The 27,190-nt window shown below is 41.6% G+C and overlaps 3 protein-coding genes and 2 non-coding genes across 7 annotated transcripts; 2 read left to right on the top strand and 3 right to left on the bottom strand.

The window, feature by feature from the left end:
• Nucleotides 1-57: 57 nt before the first annotated feature.
• TRNAQ-UUG lies at nt 58-129 on the bottom strand. Its single transcript has one exon. It is a non-coding gene; the product is annotated as a tRNA-Gln (tRNA).
• A 1,148-nt stretch (nt 130-1,277) lies between these two features.
• Nucleotides 1,278-4,624, top strand: LOC110709777 (TLC domain-containing protein 2-like). Its single transcript, XM_021888022.1, has 3 exons — nt 1,278-1,818; nt 3,212-3,489; nt 4,065-4,624. The coding sequence occupies exons 1-3, from the start codon at nt 1,536-1,538 to the stop codon at nt 4,371-4,373; spliced, it is 870 nt and encodes a 289-aa protein (XP_021743714.1). The 5' UTR covers nt 1,278-1,535; the 3' UTR covers nt 4,374-4,624.
• Nucleotides 4,625-4,709: 85 nt separating this feature from the next.
• On the bottom strand, nt 4,710-4,781 carry TRNAQ-UUG. Its single transcript has one exon. It is a non-coding gene; the product is annotated as a tRNA-Gln (tRNA).
• Nucleotides 4,782-17,382: 12,601 nt separating this feature from the next.
• LOC110709778 (putative disease resistance protein RGA3) lies at nt 17,383-21,597 on the top strand. Its single transcript, XM_021888023.1, has 2 exons — nt 17,383-17,957; nt 18,228-21,597. Exons 1-2 carry the CDS (start codon nt 17,516-17,518, stop codon nt 21,194-21,196), a joined length of 3,411 nt encoding a protein of 1,136 aa, XP_021743715.1. The 5' UTR covers nt 17,383-17,515; the 3' UTR covers nt 21,197-21,597.
• A 149-nt stretch (nt 21,598-21,746) lies between these two features.
• Nucleotides 21,747-26,303, bottom strand: LOC110709779 (glycine-rich domain-containing protein 2-like). Of its 3 annotated transcripts, XM_021888025.1 has the most exons (11): nt 26,273-26,303; nt 25,766-25,864; nt 25,308-25,486; nt 24,833-24,985; nt 24,623-24,740; nt 24,278-24,532; nt 23,687-24,142; nt 22,908-23,401; nt 22,617-22,782; nt 22,374-22,529; nt 21,747-22,280 (listed from the first exon to the last, which is right to left on the bottom strand). In XM_021888025.1, exons 3-11 carry the CDS (start codon nt 25,421-25,423, stop codon nt 22,011-22,013), a joined length of 2,184 nt encoding a protein of 727 aa, XP_021743717.1. In that variant the 5' UTR covers nt 25,424-25,486; nt 25,766-25,864; nt 26,273-26,303; the 3' UTR covers nt 21,747-22,010. The 3 variants fall into 3 exon arrangements, with proteins under 3 accessions (XP_021743717.1, XP_021743716.1, XP_021743718.1); XM_021888024.1 differs by lacking the exon at nt 26,273-26,303 and having other exon boundaries at nt 25,766-26,252; XM_021888026.1 differs by lacking the exon at nt 26,273-26,303 and having other exon boundaries at nt 22,096-22,296; nt 25,766-26,253.
• Nucleotides 26,304-27,190: the final 887 nt, after the last annotated feature.

The raw sequence follows: 27,190 nt of genomic DNA on the forward strand, positions 1-27,190 counted from the left end.
GGAGTGTTCCTGCGAAAAAAAGGAATAATACTAAAATTTGTGTAAGAAAGTACAAAAAGGTCCTACCGGGAGTCGAACCCAGGTCGCTGGATTCAAAGTCCAGAGTGCTAACCACTACACCATAGAACCTTGCTATAACTGCAATTGCTGAACATATATTATATAAATAATTTATAACTTAGTGTTAGGGATAATCTTCCAAAGCTCCACTTAATATTATAAAAAAAAAAAGGGCATGATTATGTAATATTTTTATAGATTTTACTTAATATTTATGTCTAATCCGTCAACTTCTCATAATTTTGAAATAAACATAAACAATAAACAAATGCTTCGTATATTACGAGTCATCTAATTAAAAACCTATAAGTCAAATATTTCATACATGAATGGTAATAAAATAATTCAGAATTTACGATAGAACAATGATGTTAATTAACAACACTTGTTCATTAATGGTGGTAAAAAGTCAGCAAAATATAAAATCTACAAAATTATGAAAACTACAATTGAAGCAAGAGCCAATCAATAAATGACTAATTAATCTCATAAAATACCCATCAAACTCCAATCCAATTAATATCCCTTGCACAATCACATAAAAGTGGAAAACCAAAAAACTCTAAAATCATGAATTTTTTTACAGGCTTGAATTCTTAATTCCGAATTATTTTTTTTCCTAAATTGGAAAGGTACTACTTCGTATTAATTTAAAAATATATGACAAAATTACATAAATAAAGAATAAAGAAAAAGTAATTAATGTTTTTTTTTTTTAAAAAAAAGTAACAAAAAAAATTAGCGAATTTTGTGTGCGGCTGGCCACGCCATGTGGCCGTTTGTAAAACAACAAAGTAACCCTTGTAATAATGACTGAGTAACCCTTATAACACTAATCGAGTAAACCCTATAACAGCAGTGACGAAGTAAACCCTGTAACACTGATTGTGTGACCCCATGATATATAAGAATATGTATAAAATAATACCTTTAAAACAACTTAAATATATTTTTAGTTAATTGAGTTAAGCCCAATTTATCTGCCAAATAAACAAGAACAAAATATCAAGTGGCAATTTCGTGAATAATTCAACTTTTAAAATCCCAATCAACCTGTCATTTTTTGCTGTTATTTATTTACAAAATTATCACTTAATAAATATTTTTTGTTTGCTTATCTGGTAGATAAACTTGCATTTATAGAGGATGAATAAATAAATAAATAAGGAGTATACAAAAAGAAGTCTTAATCAAGAATAGTGATGATTCTACAAACATTCACCTCTCAAAAGTTTCCAAATGGGTTCTAAAATTGCCATTTAAGCATCATGTTCAAACTCCCTCACGCAAAGAAGAAACTATAACCCCCAACCTCCCCTTTTAATAAATCCCCTCTTCCCATTTTCTCTCTCCTAAAAAAATCCAACTTTTTTCAGACACAAAACAAACAATTCCAGCAATCAAAATCAACAACAAAACTACTAGTACTACCAGCAAAAACAGAGATAAATAACAACAATAATAATATAATAAAAATGGTGAGAGAAAATGGAAGTAATAACAATAATAATCACAAAAAGAAGCAGCAGAAAAAGAGGAATAAAGCAGGGGATTTTTTCATGGCAACTTTGGTGGTGTGGGGTTTGTCGGTTGGATTTGAAATCGTATCGAATCATAAGAAAGAACTTCTTCCTGTATTGTATGGTTGTTTGTTCTTCCAATTTGCTAATTGGGCTCTTCGTTTTTTGGTTTCTCGAGAACCCCTTTTTGTTAATACCTCTGTTTCTCTCCTTCACTCTTCTTTTGCTTCTGCTTCTGGTAATTTCTACACTACTTTTTTATTCCGTCTTTCTGAATATTGGTTGATTTTTGATTTGGGTGTTTTTCTGTTTTGTTTTGATTTCGTGATAGTGTCCATTATACACTCGGGTGGGTGTGCCCGGGTTTTGATTGCATATAACTCTAGGTGTACACGGGTGTATAATGGATTTTGTAATTGTGGAGTGTTGTTGTATACTTTTAGTTGGTTTATTTGGTGATTTCTAGTGAAAACTATATGGAATGGTATGAGATGCGCATCTTAGATGGAAAATCTTTATTTATGTTACTATTTTTGCCTAAATTGGAGTGTTTAAGTGTCACACCAATGTTCGAGTGTCAAGTATCCAACAAAAATTCTCGAGGTAAAATGAAGAGTATGTGTAACATAGTTCTTGGTTTTGTGTTGCAATTTTATCAGTAGGTGCAATTGAGTACTTAGATGTTTAAATTAGCTGAGCTTTGCATTTCCATGGTGAATTGTTGATGTTATTAAGGTACTGAAACTTTGTGCTGGGCTCTTGACTGCATATCACTATATCAGTTGTTGCTTGAGACATCTGCTTATAAACCCTTCTGCAAATTTTGAGTTTTACATACCTAATTAACCTTTCTAAAGTAAATTGGTTTACAATGAATCAAAGAGATTTATTTTGCTGTTAATTGGATGATATAAAAGTATAATTTTGCTTCCAATTGTAGTCTGACTGTCGATATCCAATCGATGAAATCTCTGCATTATATTCTATTGATAGTGCTCAACACATTGGCCTTTTCAGTTAAGCAAGAAAAATGATTGTTTCATGCCTGTACTGTTTAATTTCAAGATTTGATCCTTTAGCTTAAAAGCATTCAAGAATGCTTAAGCTATATTGTACTTACAAAACATGTAGTTTAGGCTTAGTTTATTCCTGTCTGTCGATCTCAGGATCTATGCAAGCCTGTCATCTTCTTTATCATTCTGTTAAAATTCAAGATCGGCCCCTCAAAGTAGATTGATAAGGTAGTATTGAAGGGAGACGGTTCTAGCAAGAATTGAAACAAGTAGTTGTACGTGGTGGACCGTGGATGGAACATTAATACATTGGCATAAGTTGTCTGATAGTTTCAGAAGACTATACTATTTGTGCCAAAACTTGCATTTTGATTTGAATTATCATATGCTTCAATTCCTGGCATCTCCGGCTGCTGAGCATCGCTCAAAAAATTTATTTTCATAATTTTCTTTTTTTTTGGTAAATAATTATTCTTCTCCTTGCTTTTTGTCTGATTAACTTGTTTGCTTCTGTTCTCTGACTGCTTCTATTGTCTGATGAACTTGCTTGCTTGCTTCTATTGTCTGATGAACTTGCTTGCTTCTATTGTCTGATGAACTTGTCTGCTTCTGTTGCAGTTGTGTTTATATTGTTCAACCAATGGAGTGAAAAGCGTTCCATTCAAATATTTGAGCATGAAGAACTGGTTCGAAATACATGGCCATGGGCATACACAGCCCTATGCATTTCTTGTGGTTATTTTGCATATGATCAGTGGGATATGTTGAAGTATGAACTATACAGTGGATGGTTCCCATCTATCCTGGCACATCACCTGATCCTTCTTCTTTGCTTCACGCTTGCTCTTTATCGCAATGTCACCATCAACTACCTCATCCTTACCCTAATCTGTGAGGTAATTTTCTGTCATCTTTAAGCTTTGATTCTGCTATGTCTGCATATCAATGGTTCTTTGTCTTTTCTTAAATGTACAAGTGCTACTTGGGATTTTCTCCATATTGCTAGTTGTCATCATTTTTGTTGGATTTGTTTACCTCTCACTGTTTTCGTTGCCTTAAAAGTTGGTTCTTTGACTAGACCAGCTCAAGCTGCTCTGTTGTTAACTTTTTATGCTTTTCATAAGTCTGAATTCCTCACAACCTAATAAAATCTTTTCCCTCGTGCTTTTAGCTGATACACTGGTAGTGAACCACATTATTTGTTTGTCGTTCTTTGATTTATTTTTATTGTTAATCCACCATAACAATTGTATAAATGGTTGACGTTTTCCTCTTAGAAACAATATTATCTGAAACTGTGACGCCACTTTCCATCACCAAAAACAACTATATGACCCAAGAAAAGAAATTATGAATTCTTCACATGGAAAAGCCTAAGCCTTGATATGGTCATGTTTTCTGCTATCAATGTAACATATGATTTGCCACTTTAGAGCTGAACCATCTGTTTTCATTTGAATCATGATAACAGTTGCACTCAGTCTTTCTACATGTGAGAAAAGTAAGACGGATGGCAGGGATTAGGAGTGCCGAGAGTACGATCGTGAAGGCAGAATGGTTTCTTAACTGGCTCACCTTCTTCTTTGCTCGACTACTACCCCACGCACTGATTTTGATCAAACTAGTTATAGATGCCCCAAAGTTTGACAAGGGTGTAGAGCTACCACTTGCTTTATTTGGGATGATTGGTATGAATTTGCTCAATATCGGTCTAGGCATCGACATCTTTGGTGCTTATAGGAGAGAAAAGAATCCTCCACAGAACCATCATAGTGATTAAAGTGAGCACAAGATCGAAGTTTTTAGCTGGCTGAGCTTCTATGGTTTGTTTTACAATGTTCTGAAAAGGATTATATAGGTAATTGAACTTATTGTTGTTTGTAGCAGCAAAGAAAATAGATATTGTATTTTCCAACATGGACTATTCTTGTGAAAGGAAAAAAAAGGCATGATGTAAATTATGGGATTAAGGTATTCAAGAAGAAGAAGAAGATGTAAATTATGTTGATTATAAGAGTATTTGTTTATATTCGTTGCTGTATAAAAATATTGTTTTTTTGTTTTTGGTCATACAAGAAAGAAAATGTTTTGGAAGTTACTGTTAAAAAAGCAAAAAAGGTCCTACCGGGAGTCGAACCCAGGTCGCTGGATTCAAAGTCCAGAGTGCTAACCACTACACCATAGAACCATGTTATGCTTATTTTTGTTTGCAGATTATCATTGTCATTTTCTAGGTGTTATTTTTTTTAATTTTTTTTTTAAAAAGTAGTTTTTTTTTTTAATAATTTGTATCTTTCAAACCTCTAACTTTCATAATATTTAGTGGTACAAATTTTTAAATTTTAGCAATATGAAAACACAAATGAAAAAAAATTGTGTAGTCTGGTCTATTATGAAACTTGTTGGTATGATTTTTTAGGACTTCCTACTCTAGACTTTTGTGAACAGAGCATCCCTCAATTTAATATCATAAACTTAGTGAATTTAAGTTGATATGATCATAATTTTCAAAGTATCTGTACAGCTTTACACACCTAATTATTAATTATTAATGGAGCCCAGTTGACTTCAAAGTCATCAAAACTCTTTAACTCCAGTTCATCTCTCCCTTCCTCTCTTAATCATTCATCCATGGCAGAATTCATAGCAAGTAGTATAGCATCAGGATTAATCGAAGAGGCAGCAAAGGCAGTTACCAAGTGTTTCGGGTGAAAACAATGGGACCTTGCCGAAGGTCCGCTGAAACGGAGAAGACTAGATTCGGTCCAAGTTATGCTGGGCCGAAGGTTTCCTGCACAGTAAACACACGTAAACTAGCCTCGGGGGTGTTGCCGAGGAAGGCCCCTCCGATGCTAAAGTCAGTACAGTGTGTAGTAAGAGAACACTATGCAAGAGAATTAGTTGCTTGAGGCTTTGCTTGAATATATGAGAGTATATGAATCTATGAATGAATATGTATGTATGAATATTGATGGCTTTTATACCTCTTCATACATGGAGAGGTTGGGCCTTAGCCCAATTGGCTTGCTTTGAGGGCTGACCTTTGACTTTAGCACAATTGGAGAGTTGAACCTTGACCTTGGGCTTTTAATTGGATCATTTAATGCCTAGGCCCAATTGGACTAAATTGGACCCAAACAACTTGCCCCCCAGACCCGATTTGGAAGGATGACGGGTCGGGTTTGATTTAATTCAGAAAAGGAGGGAAGTAAATGATTTAATTAATCCAAAAATTTGAATTTAAACCGTAATTAATGAGATAACAACGGTTAAGGCGGATGATTGTGGAAGTTGGACGGATAATGGGCAGTTTAATCACAAGATCGTGTGTTTAACGGTTACTTAGTGGGGTATTTAAGAGAAATTGAAACGCGGACTCCCCGTATCCCATTCCTGGAGATATAAACATAGGCGCGTCATCTCTCCTCACTTATTCACCAACACAGACCCAGAATTCTCGAGAGAAACCAAGAACCCGCATCAAAACTTCGCAAATTCCCCGAGCATTAAGCTTAGAAACTGAGACTTGCCACTACGAACTCGTAAATCGGCAACTTTCGCTTCAGATTAAGGTAAATTCCTTTGATTTCAGTTTATTTTTCTTCGAACTCGAACTCCTTCCCTTTTTTTTCTACTTTTTTCTTCGAAATAATCAATGGCAAGAGGAGTTAGAGGTAGAGCCCGTGCTCCAAGAAGAGCAAGGCCAATTCCCGATCCTAGGAACAGGATTGGGACCTGGAATGGACAAAGGCCAGAGTCTGACCCTGCTGAAGGGATTAGGGCGACTCCAATTTCCTCGGTTCCTCCTCAGAGAACGGAGGGGCCGAGCGCTTCTGGACGGGACGATGAAGTTCCCGCTGTCCTTTGGGATATCCTCCCCGGGTTTTCAGAGTGGGAGAATGCCGAAGTAGCTTCGGCCATGATAAAGAACCGCCCCTACTCATGGTGGGTGGAGAATGCCGAACAATATCGGTTTGCCGAGCAAATTGAGTTGCATTACGGCATTTTTGAAGCTGATGGGTATTGGTGCCGAATGCCCGCGGCATCCGATAGAATCCATCGTCCACCCCCGGGGTATGTGGGGGTGTACACAAGACAGCTTCAGTACGGGCTGAGGTTCCCTTTGGACGTATTCGTCCGAGACTTGCTGATCCATTACAATATCTCCCTATGTCAGTTAACTCCCACCAGCATCCGAGGGGTGATGACATACTTATGGGTCTGCAAGTTCTTCAAGTATGTGCCGAACCTGCACTGCTTCAAAAAGCTTCATCGGTTAGTGCCAAATATTCAAAGTGGGCACGGAAGCCATGGTTCTGGGTGGTACCGGATTGAGTCCCGGCCCCAGTACCTAACCATGTGGCCGAACGACTCTTCAGACAAGGACTGGAGAGGTCAATGGATTTGGGTTAGGGCACCCACAGATTCGGGCCACCCCTGCGTCTTCAGCGCTCCCCGGTACCTTGCTGAGCCTGATCCCGACATGGGAAGTCTAGGTCCCCCCGCAGATAACGGGCCGGATCCGAACCTTGATCAACAACATATCTTCGGCAAGCTGCCGAACCGGGGGGGCAGCGGCCGAATGCAGCATATCCCGGAGACTTGGCTCCCCGATACGCATTATGTTTTCCAAGAGAACATGCTAGCAGCTGTTGGCCTCAGCCGAAAGTTTAAGGATGGTAAGCTTCTTCGGCTGGGGCCGAGGCTTTTTAGTTATCTCTTTTTCTTCTCTCACTTCGCTTTTTTATGCTGTGCCAACCTATCCGAACTGACCTTTCCCCTTTTCTTTTTCAGAGCGGGACGAGACCAACGTTGGCATTAACTACGCTCGTCTTGGTGTCAACCGAGAACGAGTTGTAACTGATCGGGCCCCGTCTATCACTGAACCGAGGCATAGGGAAGTTCATCTAGACTCTTCCCACTTCCAAATTGAGGCTGTTGCTCTGTATCAGAGGCAGAAGCCTTGGTGGAAGAAGAGAGACCCCTGGTTTCAGCTGCTGGACGAAGAAGCTGAAGCTGCCCGTACAGCCGAAGAGGTTGCACGGGTTCTCGAAGCTTGCGAAGGAGGAGAAGGGTCCTCCAGAGCTGCTGAAGAAGAAGCTGCAGCTAGGGCAGCTGAAGAAGACGAGGCTTTGCTGAAGACCTCGGTGAGCTTTCGGACTTAACTTTGTCTTCTTCTTTTTTTTTTTTTTTGTACTCACATTCCTCCTCCCCCCTGTCTGTTACAGTCTGAAGAGAGTAACAGACACAGAGAAGGGAAAGCCCCTGTTCGTCCTGAAGACCAAATACAAGAAGAGTCTTCAGACTCAGATATGGACGAGCAGCCCCTTCAGAAAAGGCGCCGAAGGATGGCCATCATCGAGCCGCATGACTTTCAGCGGAGGCCGATGACCATCGGCGTTGAAATAAGGGAACCCGAGGAAGGCAATAGATCGCCGAGGGTTCCCCGGCCACAACCTCAATCACCTCAAAAGACCCCTCCGCCACCTCCTGAGATGGAGGTGGATCAAAAAACTCCCGAATCTAAGGGAGGGGTCCAAGAAGAAGTTCAGGAGAGTGCTGCTGAGCACAAGAATAAGGATGCCGTGATGCCCAGTGCTGAGGGTTTCACGGCAGACATCGCAAGAGAGGTTGAGGCTTTCGTCCTCACCCCTGAAGAAGAGGAGGTCATAGTAATTGACTCCTCTGAGAAGGATGATGCTGAGCCATCCAAAGCTAAACAAGCTCCATCGTCATCCTTTCCCTCCTTCCAGACTCTACAATCTGGAGAAATGGGTTTCTCGGCCCCCCGAATTCCAATCCCAGATCACATCTGGGACCTCATATGGGGTCAGAACCGTGAAGGTGATGCAGCCTACTTCGGCGATTTTGCTGGCATGTCCGAAGTAGATAGGGCAAGAATCTGGTCGCTGAAGGCCACTGCTGGGATGGGCGAATCCAGCAGATCAGTTCCTGACCCAGCCAGGTCTAACCAACTGCTGATGATGCAGGTGATTTTCCTTGCCTTTATTTCCTCTAAAATTCAGCTCTATTTTTATTTACCTTTATTATTTTTTTTAACTTGTGCTCCTGTTTTCAGTTCGTGCACAATCAGACTCTCACTGTAGAGTTGATAGATACCCTACAAGATAGGGTAGATGCTGCTGAGCACGAAAAGAAGGTAGCTGAAGAGGAATTAAAGCTTGCTAAGCTGAAGCAAGCAGCAGCTGAAGAGAAGCAGCAGAAGGGTGAGGAGTACGAGAAAAAAGCTGCTGAAGCCCTCAAAACCTTCTGCGACGCTATGGAGAAGGAAGTTTTTCCCCCACTGATGGAAGGGGAAAAATTCCTCCAGGAGCACATGGGAGTGGACGTCTCCAAGTTCAAGGCTGCCGTTGAGAGCCGTATTCAGGAAGGAGCTGCTGCACAAGCTGAAGTGCAGCAACGACTAGAAGCTCTTGAAGCCAGCCGAATGGCTGCTGAAGAGCTGCTCCAGGCCAGGGACGTCCAACTCTCAGAGGCTGCTGCTGCTGCTGAAGCTCAGAGAGCTAAACTCCATGAGGCTGAGGATCAACTGATGGCCAAAAAAGTTGAAGTGGCCCAGGCTCAGACAAAGGCTTCCCAAGTTCAGCAGGAGCTGAATGAGCTGAAAGGTTCCTCCTCCGAGCTCGCCGATGAGCTGAAGAAATCCAAGGAAGACTTGGAGGAGACCCAGAAGAAGCTGGTTGATGCTGAGGCTCTACTCAAAGTCCGTGTCTATACCCAGGAAGAATATGAAATGGGTTTCAGAAACGAGTTCAGAGTATGCCGAAGAGTCTGCCTTCATGCTGAGCCGAAGCTGGACTGGTCCAAATGTGCTGAATGGGTCCAGAATCCCGAAGACCCTCATATGAAGTATGCAACTCCAGTCGAAGCTGAAATTCTTAAGGCTGAGGAAGCCGAAGAGGAAGCTGAGAGAATGGAGTTGGAGGCTGAACAGAGGGAAAGGGAGGCTCGGCAGAGTGCAAAGCCTGCTTCTTCTGCTGCTGGGGCTGAAGCCACCATGGGGCTCAACAACGCTGATCAGTCTGATCCTCGGGCTGAAGCATAGGAACTCGGGCAGTCGTCTTCAGAATCTTGCGGTTCATCATGCGCTTAACTTTAGACTTGCCGCTTTCTGAATTTTTTGCCTTGTTTTTTGCTTCAGCTTGCCTTGTCGTACAACAGTTTATTTTTTTGCTTATGTACGTATTTCGGCAGCTGTTATTTTCCGCTTGTGGGCGGCTGCCGATACAGTTTAATTGAACTTGTAGCTCAATTTCTGAGCATGAATTATTAATTTGATGCTCTTTTCTTCAACTGCTTTGTTTTTGAATGCTTTACAGTTTCTTTCATTCTGTTGAACATAAACTTGCACTGATAGTGCTTCTTGCCCTCCCAGAAATTGAAGTATGGCTTCAGCTGAATAAACAATTTCTTCACTTCTTTAAAATGGGAATCCGAAACACAGGGCCAACTGAAGGCAGTGCTTCTGGAATACAAGTCTTACTGAAGATTGACTTCAGCTGAAAAATGGATACCCGAAACACAGGGCCAACTGAAGGCAATGCTTCGGATATTAGCTTTCTGGGATACAAGGCTCAGTTAAGGCAATATCCCAGAATTGTCCATGGACTCATGACTTTGGAGAACAAATCTTACTGAAGTTGGACTTCAGCTGAAAGACCTGTGTTCTTTTAAAAGATGCATATCCGAAACACAAGGCCAACTGAAGGCAATGTTTCGGATAATGGCTTTCTGGGATACAAGGCTCAGTTAAGGCAATATCCCAGAATTGTCCATGGACTCATGTCTTTGGAGAACAAGTCTTACTGAAGTTGGAATTCAGCTGAAAGACCAATGTTCTTTAAAAAGACGAGTTTTGTCAGCAATCTGAAACCCAGTTACCCGAAGGCGAAGGTTTCAGACGAGGCTGATTAAAAAATTTTCAACTGTTGCTGTTATCCTTGATTTTCTGTCTATCTTTGAAAAATGGATACCCGAAACACAGGGCCAACTTAAGGCAATGTTTCGGATAATGGCTCTCTGGGATACAAGGCTCAGTTAAGGCAATATCCCAGAATTGTCCATGGACTCATGTCTTTGAAGAACAAGTCTTACTGAAGTTTGACTTCAGCTGAAAGACCAGTGTTCTTTAAAAAGACGAGTTTTGTCAGCAATCTGAAACCCAGTTATCCGAAGGCGAAGGTTTCAGACGAGGCTGAATAAAAAACCCTTAAAGAGTAGATAGAACAAAGAAAATTTTGAAAGGATAAAAAGTTGTAAATATTTATATAAATGGCGGCTCCAAGGCCTTTTATTAGTTCAAAATGTACTTACAAAGATTGTTCTGCCCCGAAGGGTTTACACATGGTATTTTTTCAGTACATCAGCGTTCCAGTGATTTTTCAACTCAGTTCCATCCAACTGCCGAAGTCGGTATGTCCCTGGCTGAAGCTCATCATAGATTTCATAAGGTCCTTCCCATGCAGCTGAGAGTTTCCCATGGATTCGGCCTTTCTGAACTGCAGCAGCATTCCGAAGGACAAGGTCTCCAATTTTGAGAGGCCTTGCATAGACCTTCGGTTATAAAATTTGCTGATTCTCTGCTTATAGGCGGCCATTCTGTCTCGGGCTGAGTCTCTTACTTCGTCGAGGAAATCGAGAGATTCCCTCATCAGTCGCTCATTCTCAGCCGAGAAGTGGTGCACTCGAAGGCTCTCAGAGCCAATTTCCACTGGAAGGACGGCTTCGGCACCATACACCAGTTCAAAAGGTGAGTGGCCCGTTGCCTCTTTTTCAGTTGTCCGAAGGGACCAAAGGGTTCCAGGGAGCTCCTCCAGCCACTTGGACTTTTGATCTTCCACCCTCTTCTTGAGGGCATTTAAGATCTGTTTATTTGCAGCTTCGGCTTGTCCGTTACTTTGCGGGTGGCATACCGCTGAATATGCCAGTTTGATGCCGAACTGATCTGTATACCGCTTCAGCGGTAAGTTATCAAATTGCCTCCCATGATCGAAGACAAATACTCTCGGGATGCCAAATCGAGTGATGATATTCTGCCAGATAAATTTTCTGACAGTTTGCTCTGTAATGTTCGAGGCTGCTTCGGCCTCGATCCATTTACTGAAGTAGTCGACACCAACTATCAGCCATTTTTTCTGGTACACAACCTCTGGAAATGGTCCCAGTATATCCAGTCCCCATTGGGCAAACGGGAGTGGATTAAGGATCGGCTGAAGATCCCTTGCTGGCTGATGGATAACTGGAGCGTATTTTTGACATTTTTCGCATTTCCGAACCAGCTCCTTAGCATCTGCGATCATGGTGGGCCAGTAATATCCAGCCCTCAATGCCTTGTGGGCTAAGGTTCTTCCCCCAATGTGGTTCCCACAGATGCCGAGGTGAATCTCCCGTAGGATATAATCTGCATCTGTTGGTCCCACGCATTTCAGCAATGGGGCTGAGAAGGACTTTTTCAGAAGTTCCCCCCTGAAGACAATGAACCTAGAGCTGGTTCTCTTCATCTTGGAGGCCAAAGCTTTATCTTCGGGAGTCTCTCCCCGAAGCTTGAAAGCTAGGATGGGGTCCATCCAGCTAGGCTCTGGGTCAGCGCAGCACACTTCAGGTGTTTCGTCGACACTTCTCTCTCGACGCACTTCTACATATACAGATCTGTTCAGCTCGGTAAGAGATGAACTGGCAAGTTTGGAGAGTGCATCGGCTTGAGTATTCTGACCCCTTGGGATCAGCTGAACCTCAAAAGTTTTCAGCTCTGCAATGACTGATTTGATCTTGGCAAGATAAGCTATCATGGAGGGCTCTTTGGCCTCGTAGCTGCCACTGATCTGATATGAAACTAGCTGAGAGTCTGTTTTTAGGCAGACATGATCGGCTTCCAGGGAGATGCACAATTCTAGGCCGGCGATTGCTGCCTCATACTCGGCTTCATTGTTCGAGGCCTTAAAAGAAAACTTTAGTGCATACTCAAAGGATTTGCCTTCGGGAGAAGTTATCACTACTCCTGCCCCGAACCATTTTCGGTGGAAGATCCATCCGTAAACACGATCCAGACTTTCTTTTCACTGCCTAGCGCTTCTTGGTATGAGCATTCGGCCAAGAAATCCGCTAGAGCTTGAGCCTTAATGGCAGCCCTCGGACGGTAGTTGATGCTGAATTCGGTGAGCTCAAAAGCCCACTTGGCTAGCCTACCAGATTTTTCAACCTTGCCGAGAACTTTTTCCAACGGCTGATCAGTTAAGACCACTATATGATGGCAATCAAAATAGGGTCTCAGCTTCCGAGCAGCTACTACTACCGCGAAAGCAACTTTCTCGAGTAGAGGATAGCGAGTCTCGGCATCCGTCAGTGTATGACTGACGAAGTAGATCGGTTGCTGACTTTTACTTTCTTCCTTCAGCAATACTGCGCTGATGGTGGCTGGGCTAACGGCCACATATAGGTACAAAGTTTCTCCTTCAGCTGGGCTAGCCAGCGTTGGGAGTTGAGCCAGATGCTCCCGAAGCTGTTTAAAGGCGTCTTTTTGCTCTTCCTCCCAAACGAGCTCTTTTGTTTTCGGGAGTTTCAGGGCTTTGAAGAAAGGTAACCCCTTATCCGAAGCTCTGGAAATGAACCTCGAGAGGGCTGCCATTCTTCCGGTGAGCCGCTAAACATCCCGCTTCGTTTTCGGCTCAGGAAGGTCGAGCGCCGCTTTGACTTTAGAGGGATTGGCATCAATCCCCCTTTTGCTGACTATGAACCCAAGGAATTTCCCTGACTTCACGCCGAAGACACACTTCTTCGGATTTAGCTTCATTTGATGCTTTCTCAAGGTGGCGAAAGTTTCAGCCAGGTCCTTTACATGGTCCTCTGGTTTTTTGCTTTTGACGATCGAATCGTCAACATAGACTTCCATGTTTCGGCCCTTTTGATCGGCGAAAACTTGATCCACCAGCCTTAGATAGGTTGCCCCCGCATTTTTCAATCCGAAGGGCATCATTTTGTAATTGTACACCCTAGCGTTCGTGACGAATGCTGTCTTTGCTCGATCGTCGGGGTGCATAAAGATCTGATGATACCCCGAGAACGCGTCCATGAAACTAAGCAAGGCATGGCCACTTGTCGAATCGACTAGCTGATCGATCCTCGGCAAGGGATATAAATCCTTTGGACAAGCCTTATTTAGGTCCGTGAAGTCAACGCACATCCTCCAGGTACCATTGGGCTTCTGAACCATCACCACATTTGCCAGCCATTCTGGATATTGGCAAGGTTCGATGAATCCTGCCTCCAACAATTTTTTGACCTCGGCTGCGATGTCTCGGTTCTTATTGGCGGAGTAATTCCGCTTCTTTTGCTTAACTGGTCGACACGTCGGGTCAACATTAAGCTTATGGGAGATGAGGTCTGAACTTATCCCGGGCATATCAGCTGCCGAGAAAGCAAACACATCTCTGTTGTCCCGAAGGAGCTGAATAAGTTCACAACGGGTGTTCGGATCAAGGTCCATCCCGATTGTTACACATTTCTCAACGTCTCCTTCGGCCAACTCAACTGTTTCAGTCTGTTGGTCCATGTCCATTGCTGATGGACTGGACTCTTCATAATCTGGCCTGCTGCCAATGTCAGCAGGTGTCCCAGTCTTTTTGTTCTTCGGCTGGCTCTCTGAGTCTTGCGGCTCAGCTGAAGAGCTAGCCTTTTCCCTTTCGGGCCTTTACCTCTGGGTACAGATCCTTGGGCCGAAGCACTTAGGCCTTTCGGCTTTTTTGTGCTCGACTCTCTTTCTTTTTCTTTCTCCTCCTCATCCTTGTCATCTGGGCGACTATTGGATGGTTTGAGGTAGTTTGCACCTTCGGGCGTCCTTTTGGTTGCCCTGTATCCTTTCGGGGAAGCCGGCGTCTGAGGCGTAAATCATCAGCTGATGATAAGTTGAGACAACCCCTTGGATCTCATAAATTATGGGTCTCCCCAAAATCACGTTGTACACTGAAGGAGCGTCAATTACCAAAAATTCAATCATGACGTTCCTGGCTGCCTCATCGCAGCCGCAGCCGATGGTGACAGGAAGTGTCACCTTCCCATCTGGATAAGTTGAAGCCCCATTGAACCCGGATACCGGGTAGGGTACCGGCGTAAGGTGCTTGGGCTTCAACTTGATTTGATTGTAGGCCTTTCGGAACAGAATGTTTGCTCCGCTACCAGCGTCAACAAGGACCTTACTGACGTCGTGGTTGGCCACCGTGGCGATGATCACCAACGGATCCTCGTGAGGGAACGTAATCCCCCGGCAGTCGGCGGCTGTGAACGTCATGTTCGGCACCGGCGATTGGGGAGATTGAATGTCAGCGTTGTTCACCTGGTGAGTCAAAGCTCTAAGGTGTCGCTTGTGCTCCCTCCGAGAGTATATTCCTCCCGAGATAACATTGATCGGAGGGAATTTCCCCTCCGGCTTTTTACTGTTTTTCCGGGGGAAGTCGAGGTCTTGCCGAGAGTCCTTTGCCGACTTCTCGGATTCTTTTTTCTCGCGGTGATCCGCGATGTATTTTTTCAAGTATCCCTTCCGGACCATGTCCTCTATCTGGTCCTTCAGTTGGATACACTCCTCAGTGTTGTGTCCCGAAGACTCGTGGAACTCGCACCACTGATTTTTATTTTTTCGCTGATACCACTCTGGGAGTGGTCTCGGCTTTCGATAACTCTGCTCCTCCTTCGTCACGCTGTAAATTTTGGCGCGTGGAAGAGAGAGCGGAGTGTAGGACTCGTATCTGCCTGTGTATGAGGCAGATCTTTCCTTCTTTGGGTCGCTGGCCAAAGATTGCTCCGAGGCCTTTGACTTTCCCTTTGCCTTATGGCCTTGGCCTTCAGACAAGGGTATTTGCCTTTGTTTCCCTCCCCCAAATTGAGGTTGGGTTTTCGCTTTGTTCCATTCTTCGGCTCGGATGAACTTATCTGAGGCATTCAGAGCTTCCTCCAAGGTCTGCGGGGTATGCATGACCATGAAGTCTAGGAACTTTCCGGGCTGAAGGCCATTCTGCATTGCAAAAACGGCTAGCCCCTGGTCTAGCTGAGAGACGCTGGATGACTCGTTACTGAAACGGGTCAGATAGTCTCGGAGGCTTTCGGTTTCCCCCTGTTGTAGACTCATGAGCTCTGCAGTAGTCTTCTCTCGGCGGTTTGCCGTGGAAAACTTGCTCCTGAACTTGGAGGACAAATCATCCCACCCTGTTATGGAGCCTTGCCTTACTCCCTTGGAGATCCACGCTTGCGCGACCCCCTTGAGAGTGGTTGGGAAATATTTGCACCAAGTCGCCTCGGATCTGGGGCAAAGATGCATATGAGTCTCATACGAGGCCACGTGATCCTTCGGATCCGAGGTCCCGTCATATGTGATGTGCGACGGTATTTTAACCGTGGGTACGCGCTCTTCCAGTATCCATTGCTCGAATGGTGAACTGGCGGGTAGCATAACGGCCTTGCCCTTGTTCCTGGCCGAAGGGACCGCGCTCCGCCCTCTTAGAGAGGTAGGAGTGGTTTTCGTCCCTGGCTGGGAAGTCTGGGCCTCGGCTGCAGGGAACGAGAGGCGACTGCGCACGCTCGGTTCCTTGCCGCCGAGTCGGTTAAGGACGCTTCGGCGAACAGTCTCAGGTTCTCGGTGAGTAGATTCTGGCCGAGAAGCTGAGCTGCTGCTCTTATGCGCTTCTGGTCTTGAGGATGAGGATCCTTTTAAAAATTGAGGGTTATTTTTCCTCTCTTTTTCATTTTTCCAGGAATCCTCTTCCCACTCTTCAAGTTCCCGGAAGGAAGGAAGCTTCCCACCATCATGGTCTAACTTCCTCCGCTGATGCCGGGTATGCGGAGGAGTTCGATCACGAGGTGGTGGCATATTTTGTGCCCTCATCGCCTCCATGAGCACTGCCAGCGCTCTTGCCACCTCTTCCGAGCTGGGCCCCGTCAAAGGGGTCCTCGGCCGAGTATGGGAATGAGGGCGCGCAGCCGATGGTTGGCTTTGGGGCACTGAATGTGTCCTATGATCGGACTCACCCCTGCTAGACCGAGAGTGACTCGGCCTATAATGAGAGTCATGAATTACGGGAGAAAGGGAATTCTCCTTGTATGATCCTCCCCCCGAGCTGGCACCCTTGGTAGAGTTCCGGTCCGGCGAGGGTGGTGGTGTAGGGGTTTTAGGCTTTTCGCCCGCTCCTTGACGGAGGCTTTTGCTCTTGCGGTTCTTAGCCATTGCTACTAAGATAATTGCAAGATGATCTTGGTTAGAAATTTGGCTTAAAGATTTTTGAAAGTCGTCCCCACAGACGGCGCCAAATTGTTTCGGGTGAAAACAATGGGACCTTGCCGAAGGTCCGCTGAAACGGAGAAGACTGGATTCGGTCCAAGTTATGCTGGGCCGAAGGTTTCCTGCACAGTAAACACACGTAAACTAGCCTCGGGGGTGTTGCCGAGGAAGGCCCCTCCGATGCTAAAGTCAGTACAGTGTGTAGTAAGAGAACACTATGCAAGAGAATTAGTTGCTTGAGGCTTTGCTTGAATATATGAGAGTATATGAATCTATGAATGAATATGTATGTTTGAATATTGATGGCTTTTATACCTCTTCATACATGGAGAGGTTGGGCCTTAGCCCAATTGGCTTGCTTTGAGGGCTGACCTTTGACTTTAGCACAATTGGAGAGTTGAACCTTGACCTTGGGCTTTTAATTGGATCATTTAATGCCTAGGCCCAATTGGACTAAATTGGACCCCAACACCAAGTTAGTGGCAGCTCGCCCTTTTGAGGAGATCAGATCACTTTCATGGGGTTTCAACGATCAACTCGAACTGCTAAAGAACAAGTTATTGTATGTTCAAGCATTTTTGGATGATCTAGGAACCAAAAGTCATGAAGAAAAAAGCCAAGTTGTTAAACTTTGGCTAATGAAACTCAAAGATGTTGCATATTCTGCTGATAATATATTGGATGATCATGCTTATGAATTACTTTGTAGGAAATTTGAGCCTAAGAAAAAAATCTACAAGTTTTTCAATATCTCTAGCAGTGATAATAATCCTATCTTGTTTCGTTTCGAGTTGAGTTATCGAGTCAAGAAGATTGTTTCAAAGTTGGAAAAGCTAGAGGAGGAGGCACAGAAGATGGGTCTTAAGCAGGTGAAGTTGGCAAGAGAAGCAGTTGCTTCATCTATTTTTATGGATGGAGGTGATCAGTATATTGTTAATTTGAATCAAGTTAGAAAACATGCTGCTGCTAGTGATTACGAGTTCGTAGGGAGGGAGATTGATCAGGAGAAGCTACTAGAGGTGCTTTGCAATCCAATTAACAATGGTGATTTGTCCACCATTGCCATCGTTGGAATTGGAGGTAAATTTATTTGTCTTTTTTCTTTAAAAATTGCATGAAAATAGTGTTTTGTTAGTTTTAAAATTTTGGGTTATGTTTGCTTAATGGAACATACTAGCCTTTTTCAGAGCTTATTTGAGCTAATAGCCCTAATTGGCAAATTAACTTAAGATATTTGAACTTATTGACGACATTATCAGTAACTTGTATTCTGTGAATTGTAAATATAAGGTGAAGGGAACAAAATTACATTGTAAGCATTTGTTGATTGTGATTATTTATGTCATACAGGCCTTGGTAAGACAACTTTAGCAAGACGCCTATATGAACATGAGAAAGTTGATGCACACTTTAACAAGAAAAAAGTCTGGATATGTGTTTCTGAGAATTTCGATATTGAAAGACTTCTGAAGGAGATGGTTGAATCGCTCACATCAGGCAATTGTAATGTAACCAATACAGGTGCAGTTATTAATAAACTTCAAGGAGAGTTGAAGGAGAAAAAGTTCTTGCTTGTACTTGATGATGTATGGAACAACAACCTTGAGCTTTGGGATTCCTTTAAGAATGAATTGCAGAGAATTGGGGATATAGCAGGAAGTGTGGTTTTAATTACCACTCGTAGCATTGGAGTAGCAGAGAAAGCACGAACAGTCTACACACACAAGCTTGAAGGATTATCAGAAAATGATGGTTGGGCCTTACTGAAACATAATGTTTTTGTTAGTAGGATGCTACCAAGTATGACTTCTTCTTTTGAGGATGTTGGGAGAAGGATTGTTGAGAAGTGTAAGGGCGTTCCTTTGGCATTAAAAGCAATCAGAGGCTTATTGCAGCTGAAGAAACATCCTTCTGAATGGGAGTCAATAGAAAGAAGTGAACTATGGAATTTGCCACAAGATGATGAAAATTACATCTTGCCATCATTGTTTTTAAGCTTTAAGAATTTACCTTGCCTGTCTTTAAAGCAATGTTTTGCCTGTTCTGCAATCTTTCGTAAAGACAGCTTAATAGATAAGGGCCAATTAATAGCTCTTTGGTTGGCTCAGGGCTTTCTGCATGAATCTGGAACAAGCATGGAGGAAACTGGGGAGAAATATTTTCAAATTTTACTGAATAATTCGTTCTTACAGGAAGAAATAGAGGATGATGAAACCGGTGAAATTATGCTCTACAAGATGCATGATTTAGTGCATGATCTTGCAGTGTATATTTGGCAAAAGGATTTGTTGGTCTGGAATGCAGAAGCCACGCTGCATAATTCCTTTGATTTTCGACATCTTGTTATCAATTTTGGAGAGACTGAAATTGAAGCCAAAACACCTGTGGGGGTGAACATACAGAAGCTAAGAACAGTAAGTTTTTGGGGTGGTGTGCCGAGGTGGGATATGTTGATTTGCGCAATGTACTTGCGTACACTGATAATGGCCAATATTGGGCTAACGGAGGTTTCCCCTGCCATTGGGCAGTTGAAACATCTAAGATATCTTGACCTATCTTATAATCCAATCAAAACATTGCCAGATATAATCTGTAAACTCTACCAACTACAGACTTTGAGCCTGCAAGGTTGTAAAGAGCTAAAACAACTACCCCAGAAATTGCACAAGATGGTCAGCTTAAGACACATCTTGACATCAGATTATGTGTTTGCTTCTAGAGGATTACAGCAATTCACTTGCCTGCAGACCTTACCTCATCTTGAGTTACGCGATGGGGAAGGATGGACTATTGATGAGCTGGAACCTCTGCATCAAGTTATGGGTCTGATATGCATCAAGGGTCTTGAGCATGTAAAGGGAAAGGAGGAAGCAAGGAAAGTTGGCCTTGGTAGAAAGTGCAAGGTCTTGAAATTAAGCCTGAGTTGGGCTTATGTCAGAGCAGCAAGTAGCGAAAATACTGATGAGGATGTTTTGGGTGGTTTGGAACCTCACCCAAATATAACATCACTGGAATTAGCAAGCTTCAAGGGCATGAGGTTTCCTTCATGGATTATGAAAATGGCTGTGAATCAGAGAGGTAGTCTTGCACTGCTTAGCAATCTCACAGTGGTGAAAATAGATTATTGCAGCAGCTGTGAACAACTTCCCACTCTCGGGCTACTTCCCTGTCTGAATATTCTGAAGCTGACATTTTTCCATGGAATGGAATCTATAGGCAATGAATTTTATGTTGGTGACCATGATGCACCTGTGTACCAAAGTAGGAGTGGTACTAGCGAGCAAAAATGTTGGCCTTACGCTACTAATTTGAATGCAGTACAATTATTTCCAGCTCTAAGACATCTTCTTATCTGGGAATTTTCCAGGTTAGCCACTTGGAAGCCACCACCCCTAGCAATAGCGTCAACTGCATTTCCTTGCCTTGAAACTCTAAAAGTTGGAGGTTGCCCTCAGCTGGATTCAATACCCTCAGAAATCATCAAATTTAACAATGGTAGTCTCACTTCGCTCAAAGTGTATAGATTATCAGAGATAAAGACTCTATCTCAGGAGCTGCCAAATTGTACGAACCTACAGAGATTGGAGATCTGGAGCTGTAGCAAGCTTGAGTCTTTGCCCACAGGCCTACAATCCCTTGTATATCTTCAGATATTGGACATAAGAGATTGCCTATCCTTGGACTCTCTTCCTCAGTATCTTTTCCGTGGCCTCTCTTCTCTTCGCGAACTGATCATAGATGGATGTACACTTTTAACAAGGATCCCAACTAGTATACAGGAATGTACGTCTTTGGAGTATCTGAGGATTAAGAACTGCCCATTGATTGAGGATCCTGTCCCAGATTTAAGTAGATTAGAGGGTCTTGTCACATTAACTGCTGTTAATTCAGGAAAGTTAATGACTTCTGTGCTACGGTCAATTTCACATCTTCATTGCCTTAAGGATCTAGAAATTGGTGGGTTTGAAGACGAGGAAGAATTCAGAAGGTGCTTTTCTTACATTACCCCCTCCCTAAGTAATCAATCCCTTATAAGACTAACATTGAGGGATTGTGCAAATGTCAAGTTGCTGCCACAAAAACTTCAACTCATTCTTACTAGCATTAAATATCTGATTATTCAGAGATTTCCTGCCTTGGATCAACTTCCAGAGTGGATAGGGGACCTGTCATCTCTTGAGATATTGGAGATATGGAATTGCAAAGTGTTGAAATTTCTACCTTCAACAGAGGCCATGCGACGTCTCACCCAACTAAAGAGTCTGCAGGTTGGAGGATGCCCACTTTTGAAAAAGAGGTGCCAAACACAAGGGACCTGAATGGGACAAGCTCTCACATGTTCCCAATATTTGGATCTGACTGAGCAGATGTTCAAGATTACTGAAGACAATGAAGCATGCGGCGTGCCCACCATTTTTGTACAAGGTTAACACTTCTGTTAGCTCTTTCCCTTGTCAAAATACTCATTTTCTTGTTACTTTTTATAATAATTTCTCCATGTTTGGGGCTGCTTCACTAAGTTCACCACAACTTTAGGTTCTGTTATTTCAACTTGCTCAACTGTTTTTCCCTTGTCATTTTGTTGCTTCAATAGCTGCAATAATTAGTGTACTTCCTTCATGTTCTTAGTTTTATTAGGATGATAAAGAGGACCGATGTTGATTATAATCTTATCACACATTTAATAATTGCTTGGCTTCACTCAAAGTTTGAACAGGGTATATATACATACATACATACATACATACATACATACATACATACATACATACATACATACATTTCAGTGTTTATATAAGATCCTGAAGATATAATGCAAACTATTATAAGATCATATCATATGATTGAGGTGAAATGATAATAAGCAAATAATCAAACAAAGGCAGAAGAGCACGCAGATCTACTGTTATTCATAGGTTATGCACTGATGTACATGAATATGCTTGAAGAAATGTACTCCATATTACTGTCATCTTGAATTATACAATTACTCCATAATACACTCTTGAATATCAGTCATATCTGTCATCTTTCTTCTATAATGTACTCCGTACTAGGTATTGCCTATTAAATCAACTATCCGTAGCTCAACTTATTTCCTCAATCAATAATCATGAATTTGAAGCTAATGATTCATCCTCCACATCCACCACAACCACCGCCACATGTAGCTCCTCCACAAGAGCCCCCACTACAATCTCCTCCCCCGCCATCTCCTCCAATACTAGCCCCACTACAATCTTCTTCCCTGCCACTTCCATCTAAAGCACTAATGACACTAAAATCTCTGCATTCTTCTTGTGTCATTGTATCTAATTTCTTCTCCCATTCCCTTCCATATGCATCATATAGGATACAGTAGGCAGATATAGTTCCTGGTAGCAGGAACCAATCCTCCTTGACCTACTTGACACACAGTCTATAGTTAAAATGAATCTTAAACTTTAAACTTTCTATACTTAGGCTGATAGAGTTTGAATATGCAAGTAATATTACCTGAAGAACACCAAATTTTAAGTCCAAGAGAGCCACAGCTTTTCCATAAGGATTTTCAGGAGAAAATTCAACTGCAGTGGTGAAGTTGTCATGCTCGTCTTTTTGACTGCTGTGTTTGGTTTCGTAATCTAATTTCTTACCAGGAAAGAATATCACCTGCATAAACATAAACATTCTTTTTTCTTTTTCTTTTTTTTTTTGTGAAATGGTCCTGTTGAATGTCAAAGATATGCATATGCTTACCTTTGTTTCACCTAAGAGCTCATAGGAATTTTCTGGTTTGTTTCGTGGACGAAAGTCCCATTGAGAATCCATCAAAGACCATCCAGCTCCCTCTTTTTTTGCAAGTATAGAATCTTCCCTTGATTCCAACACGCCAATCACTTCATACGGACTTTTGTCGACACACCTAGGCATCACAAATCACCAAAAAAGGATTCAAACTATTATATTAGGCTTCTTAATATCCTGTTAATACTAAATGTTAAGTAGACTACAATTGTGCATTAAGCTCTGTCATGGACTCATGGTCACCTCATATAAACTCCAATAACTGGGTTACCAGCCTTATCTAGAACAAGAGTATGACTCTTGACTCCGCCTGAAGGAACCATATGGAGCATATACGGAGCACTAGCAGGAGGAGTGAACGAGAGAGAAATCCGTAAACTTATAGGTGGATTTGTGTCTTTACTTTCCAAGGGTGGGAGCAACTCGAACCATCGGTCAACTGAGAGTTGTTGCCCGGCATTCACAACATCTACTAGGGAGATTGTTGTAGTGCCTATAATTTTGGCAGAATTTAGGTAGTTTGTAGTACTTGACTTGGACATCAGTTCAAAGAGAAGCTCTGAGGTTGGTTCAGACTGGAAATTAATCACCTGTTTTTTCTGAGATTCTGTAGAAATACTCAGATTTTTCTCTGTTATATAATGAAGATTATTTTTGTTTCTCTGACTGAACTTAATGAAGAGTTTATCTCCATGCCTTTGAGGTAGTCCTCTTACTTCCACTATCTCCAGTAGAACCTGCAAGTGTTTTAGAGGGGAAAAATAGTTGAATGTATATATGCAACATCATCCGGAAAAATTTATCGCGTTCCCAAAATAGAAATAGATTACTATTGGATTTCCAAACACACCCACAATTTTAAAAAAAATCAGTAATAACCTTTATAAAGGATCGTGATGAAACTTGAATATGAAAGGTTAGGATAATGTGACGACTATTTCCAGGCAGAGAATGTGTATCAGTATTTGCATATTGCTGAAAAAAAAATGCTCTTATTACTGGCCAAGGAATTTAAAACTTACCTCTATTAGCATTTTCTTTGGAAGTTGAATAATATTTTGACTTTTGTTTGCAAGGATTTCACTCTTCTGAGTTTTCTCGAATATATGAGCATCAACTGTAAGAGGTGAAGGTGCACTTCCTCTGTACATTGCTCCTGCTTTCCAATACCTAAGACCATATAACTCTTCCCACCTCTTGGAAGTCTCCATAAACTCGACACTCAGTTTCATACCTTCTGATCTATCAGTATCAGTATCATCATGATCCAGTACCTCGCCACATATAGCAGTCGTGTCCTTACAGTATAAGGCCGAGTGCAATTGGTGAGCATGCCAAATGAGGTCAATATCATATGTTGGAACGCAAAAGCGCTTTATAGACATCTCCTTATTTTTCTTAATTAGATGAAGAAACCCCTTGTATCTAGCTATTGCTTCCTTCAGAAATATGTTATTGCTCACATGAGGCCTAGATACCTGTGACAATAACATGAACATGTATGTAATACTCTTCTCACCTTAAAAAAGAATCTTTTTTCTGTTTTCTAAGGCATTTTTATGTCCAGATAGTAATGGAGCTTTGGGAAGGTAACAAGATGTTTTTATCTTTACCTGGTAAAAGAAGGTACTCTGCCTTTTTACGGCAGATACAAGATCATAGTCCGTGCTCTTTTGAGAATCGGATTTGCTAACAGCATCACTTTCCGTCATGGGATTGCTTAAATCAACCTCAAATGGTTCATCAAGGAACATCCTTGTCCAAATTTCATTCATTTGGTTAAGGCTAGTCCTTTGGGTGGTTGACTCAACATTTGAGTGATCAAGTATCCTTCCATAAAGTTCCTCACAATCTGTCTTGTAACGTTTCTGGAAAATTACATATAAGTTGAGTCCTCCATCTTAGGTGCAGAAACTAGTAAGGAGTAAAAAGATCTATTTCACCTAAGGGCTACTAACCGGATTAAGCCGGTGAATGTGCCAGATCCATTCACAGTCAAGTGGTACAACTAAAGGGCATCCTAATCCTGCAGGCTCAGAATTTTTGGCTAGCAGAGGTAGCCAATAGTTTTTGTACCTTTTCAAGAAAGATTAAGGCATCATTCTACATAAACAAATCACTCTCTTATGCTAATGGAAGAGATTATAATTGCATATGATGCAAAATACCTGTAAATGGCACGATCCAAGACAGGACCTTCATAGAGAGTGTGATTTTTGTCAATTTCTGCTAGAAATTTCAGCAGCTGCCTTGCAGAAGTTTCAAGGTCTGCACTCAGTGTTATCTTTTGTGCTTCAGACCACTCTATCCCAGGGCTAGTCCTGACATATTTTGAGACCGGAACAACAGTTAAAGACCCTAAATACACAAGTATTCCATAATGTAAACCTCAATTTTCTTTTATATAATCTTCGTCTCCTATTAGCAAACATGTTAAAATTACAAGAATTCAGATATGTAATGTCATCTACATATCAGATACTTCTGTCAACTGCATATTCCCTACCACCATAATCAATGATCAACAAACCCATTACATACACAAATTATATAATACTCTTAACTTAAATTCCTAAAACCATAGACAAAAATCTAAGTTCAAACTCATCACTAACTTTATCCATTATAATACAGTAAATTTACCTTACAGACAAAAGGCGCCGGAAGTGGAGGGTTATTGACGTATATGGGAGACAGCACAACCGCCTATGGTGGTGTACCAGGTACAGAGAGCGGACAAGGGCTCTTCCCATTGCCATGAGTCTGGGAAGAACGATGAAGGTTGACTAAGACTGATGGGAGTTCATGTTTATCATGGAAATCTGTATTAAAGTCAAGATAATATATATAAGATAATAAGAAGCAAACGGCTTCACCTTTTTATTAACAATAACAACATGCCTATAGTACATAATAATACATTAATACACAAACCTATCGCGAGCAAGACTCTAACTAACTCAACAATATATTTAGGAGATACACGCGACTAGGTATACATAGATTCCTAAGGATCTGTGTATACATATATATTTTTTAGCTAATATGTCATGTCATAGAATATTGATGTCCAATAATAGTAAAATGTTGGAAGTTTCTACCTTTTAAACAATTAACGTGCCAAAGATGATGAAGTTGAATGGATCAAAACTATCTAGCATGCTTCCGAAATTCAGCTGATGCTGGTGACCCTTTTAAACCTGTTAAAGGACCAACTCAACCAAAAGCTTAAATTGATGGTTAAGGTCCAAGATTATGTTTTATACTCTATCACGCCCCCTCGCATGAGAGCCCGTTAGGCTTGAAGTGTGGATGCAGCATGGGCCCTCCTCATACCCCGCGCTTAATATTCCACTTAAAGGTGGGGGGTGGATGAGATTCGAACCCGTGACCATGTTAAAGGACTAACTCAACCAAAAGCTTAAGCTGATTGTTGAGGCCCAATATTATGTTTTATACTCTATCACGTCATACGTCACAAATCATTCACCAGCATCAATCCAATCACAAATTCCAATCAACACGTATCATGATACTACATGAAATTAATTAAATAAAACCTAGCATGCCTCTACATATTCAAATAATCACCAAATACGCGAACGTACCTTAAATCATCTTTCCAACTAGCCACAATGCTAGAAATTACTCAACTTAAAGTCTCCTACAATACCAAAATTATAAAAAAGTATTAATACCTCTTTCACACAAATTTCCAGCAATATATACAATCTTTAAATCACTCATAAACCCTATAAAATAACTGAAATAAATTTAATTTAAAAACCCTTACTTAATGGGTAATTAAAAATATTTTCAAGAAACATAATTATAGCTTATATATAAAAATTACAGCATTATTAAAACTTATAAAGTTGCTGTAATTTAGTTTAAAAACATTATTTCTAATAGTTTTAATCAACCACAATCAAATTCCATCAATAAACAATAATTTAGAAACCTAGGGTTTTCAATTTGGGGCTTTTTAATTAAAAACTAAATTTGAAAATTATATTAGAACATTAAACCTTCGTTAAAAATCAAAAACTGTCCGAAAACCATATTTAAAGGCTGAATTTGGCCACGAGAGGGTGGTGCTCACTACCAAAAGTAGTGAGTTTTGTTTAAAACGTTGTTTACACACGAAAAACACTATTTTTTTTGTAAAAATCAGACGAGTTAGAATCTAAACGTGATTAAAACGTGATTAAAAATTAAGAACGAAGAATAGGCAATATGCAACTACCTAGGCCGCCGCTGCCGCGCCGCCTGGTGGCTGCTGCCGCTAGCGAAGGTTGGTGGTGGTGGTCGGGCGTGTGTAGTGCAATAAATAATTAAATTAAAGGGGAAGGGGAAGATCAAGGGAAAAATAAAATAAGAGAACAGAGAATTTACCTTTGGTGCACTTCACCCTAGGCCTATGATGAGTATTTATAACCTTTCTCATAACCTCCTACTTATTATCCTTAATAATCTCTTTCCTACTCAAATTAGGATTTCTAATCAAACTAGGACTTTGACTTTTA

This window comes from Chenopodium quinoa, unplaced genomic scaffold, assembly GCF_001683475.1.
Source record: "Chenopodium quinoa cultivar QQ74 unplaced genomic scaffold, ASM168347v1, whole genome shotgun sequence".
NCBI lineage: Eukaryota > Viridiplantae > Streptophyta > Magnoliopsida > Caryophyllales > Amaranthaceae > Chenopodium > Chenopodium quinoa.

Excerpts from the sequence above, each read along its gene's own strand:
- LOC110709777 (XM_021888022.1), top strand. The coding sequence starts at position 1,536 with ATGGTGAGAGAAAATGGAAGTAATAACAATAATAATCACAAAAAGAAG. Across the intron at positions 1,819-3,211 it reads TTCTTTTGCTTCTGCTTCTG|TTGTGTTTATATTGTTCAAC; the intron begins GTAATTTCTACA and ends CTTCTGTTGCAG. Across the intron at positions 3,490-4,064 it reads TCCTTACCCTAATCTGTGAG|TTGCACTCAGTCTTTCTACA; the intron begins GTAATTTTCTGT and ends TCATGATAACAG.
- LOC110709778 (XM_021888023.1), top strand. The coding sequence starts at position 17,516 with ATGAAACTCAAAGATGTTGCATATTCTGCTGATAATATATTGGATGAT. Across the intron at positions 17,958-18,227 it reads TGCCATCGTTGGAATTGGAG|GCCTTGGTAAGACAACTTTA; the intron begins GTAAATTTATTT and ends TATGTCATACAG.
- LOC110709779 (XM_021888025.1), bottom strand. The coding sequence starts at position 25,423 with ATGGCAATGGGAAGAGCCCTTGTCCGCTCTCTGTACCTGGTACACCAC. Across the intron at positions 22,783-22,907 it reads GTTATTGGAGTTTATATGAG|GTGTGTCGACAAAAGTCCGT; the intron begins GTGACCATGAGT and ends TGTGATGCCTAG. Across the intron at positions 22,281-22,373 it reads TAAAATTTGGTGTTCTTCAG|GTCAAGGAGGATTGGTTCCT; the intron begins GTAATATTACTT and ends TGTGTCAAGTAG.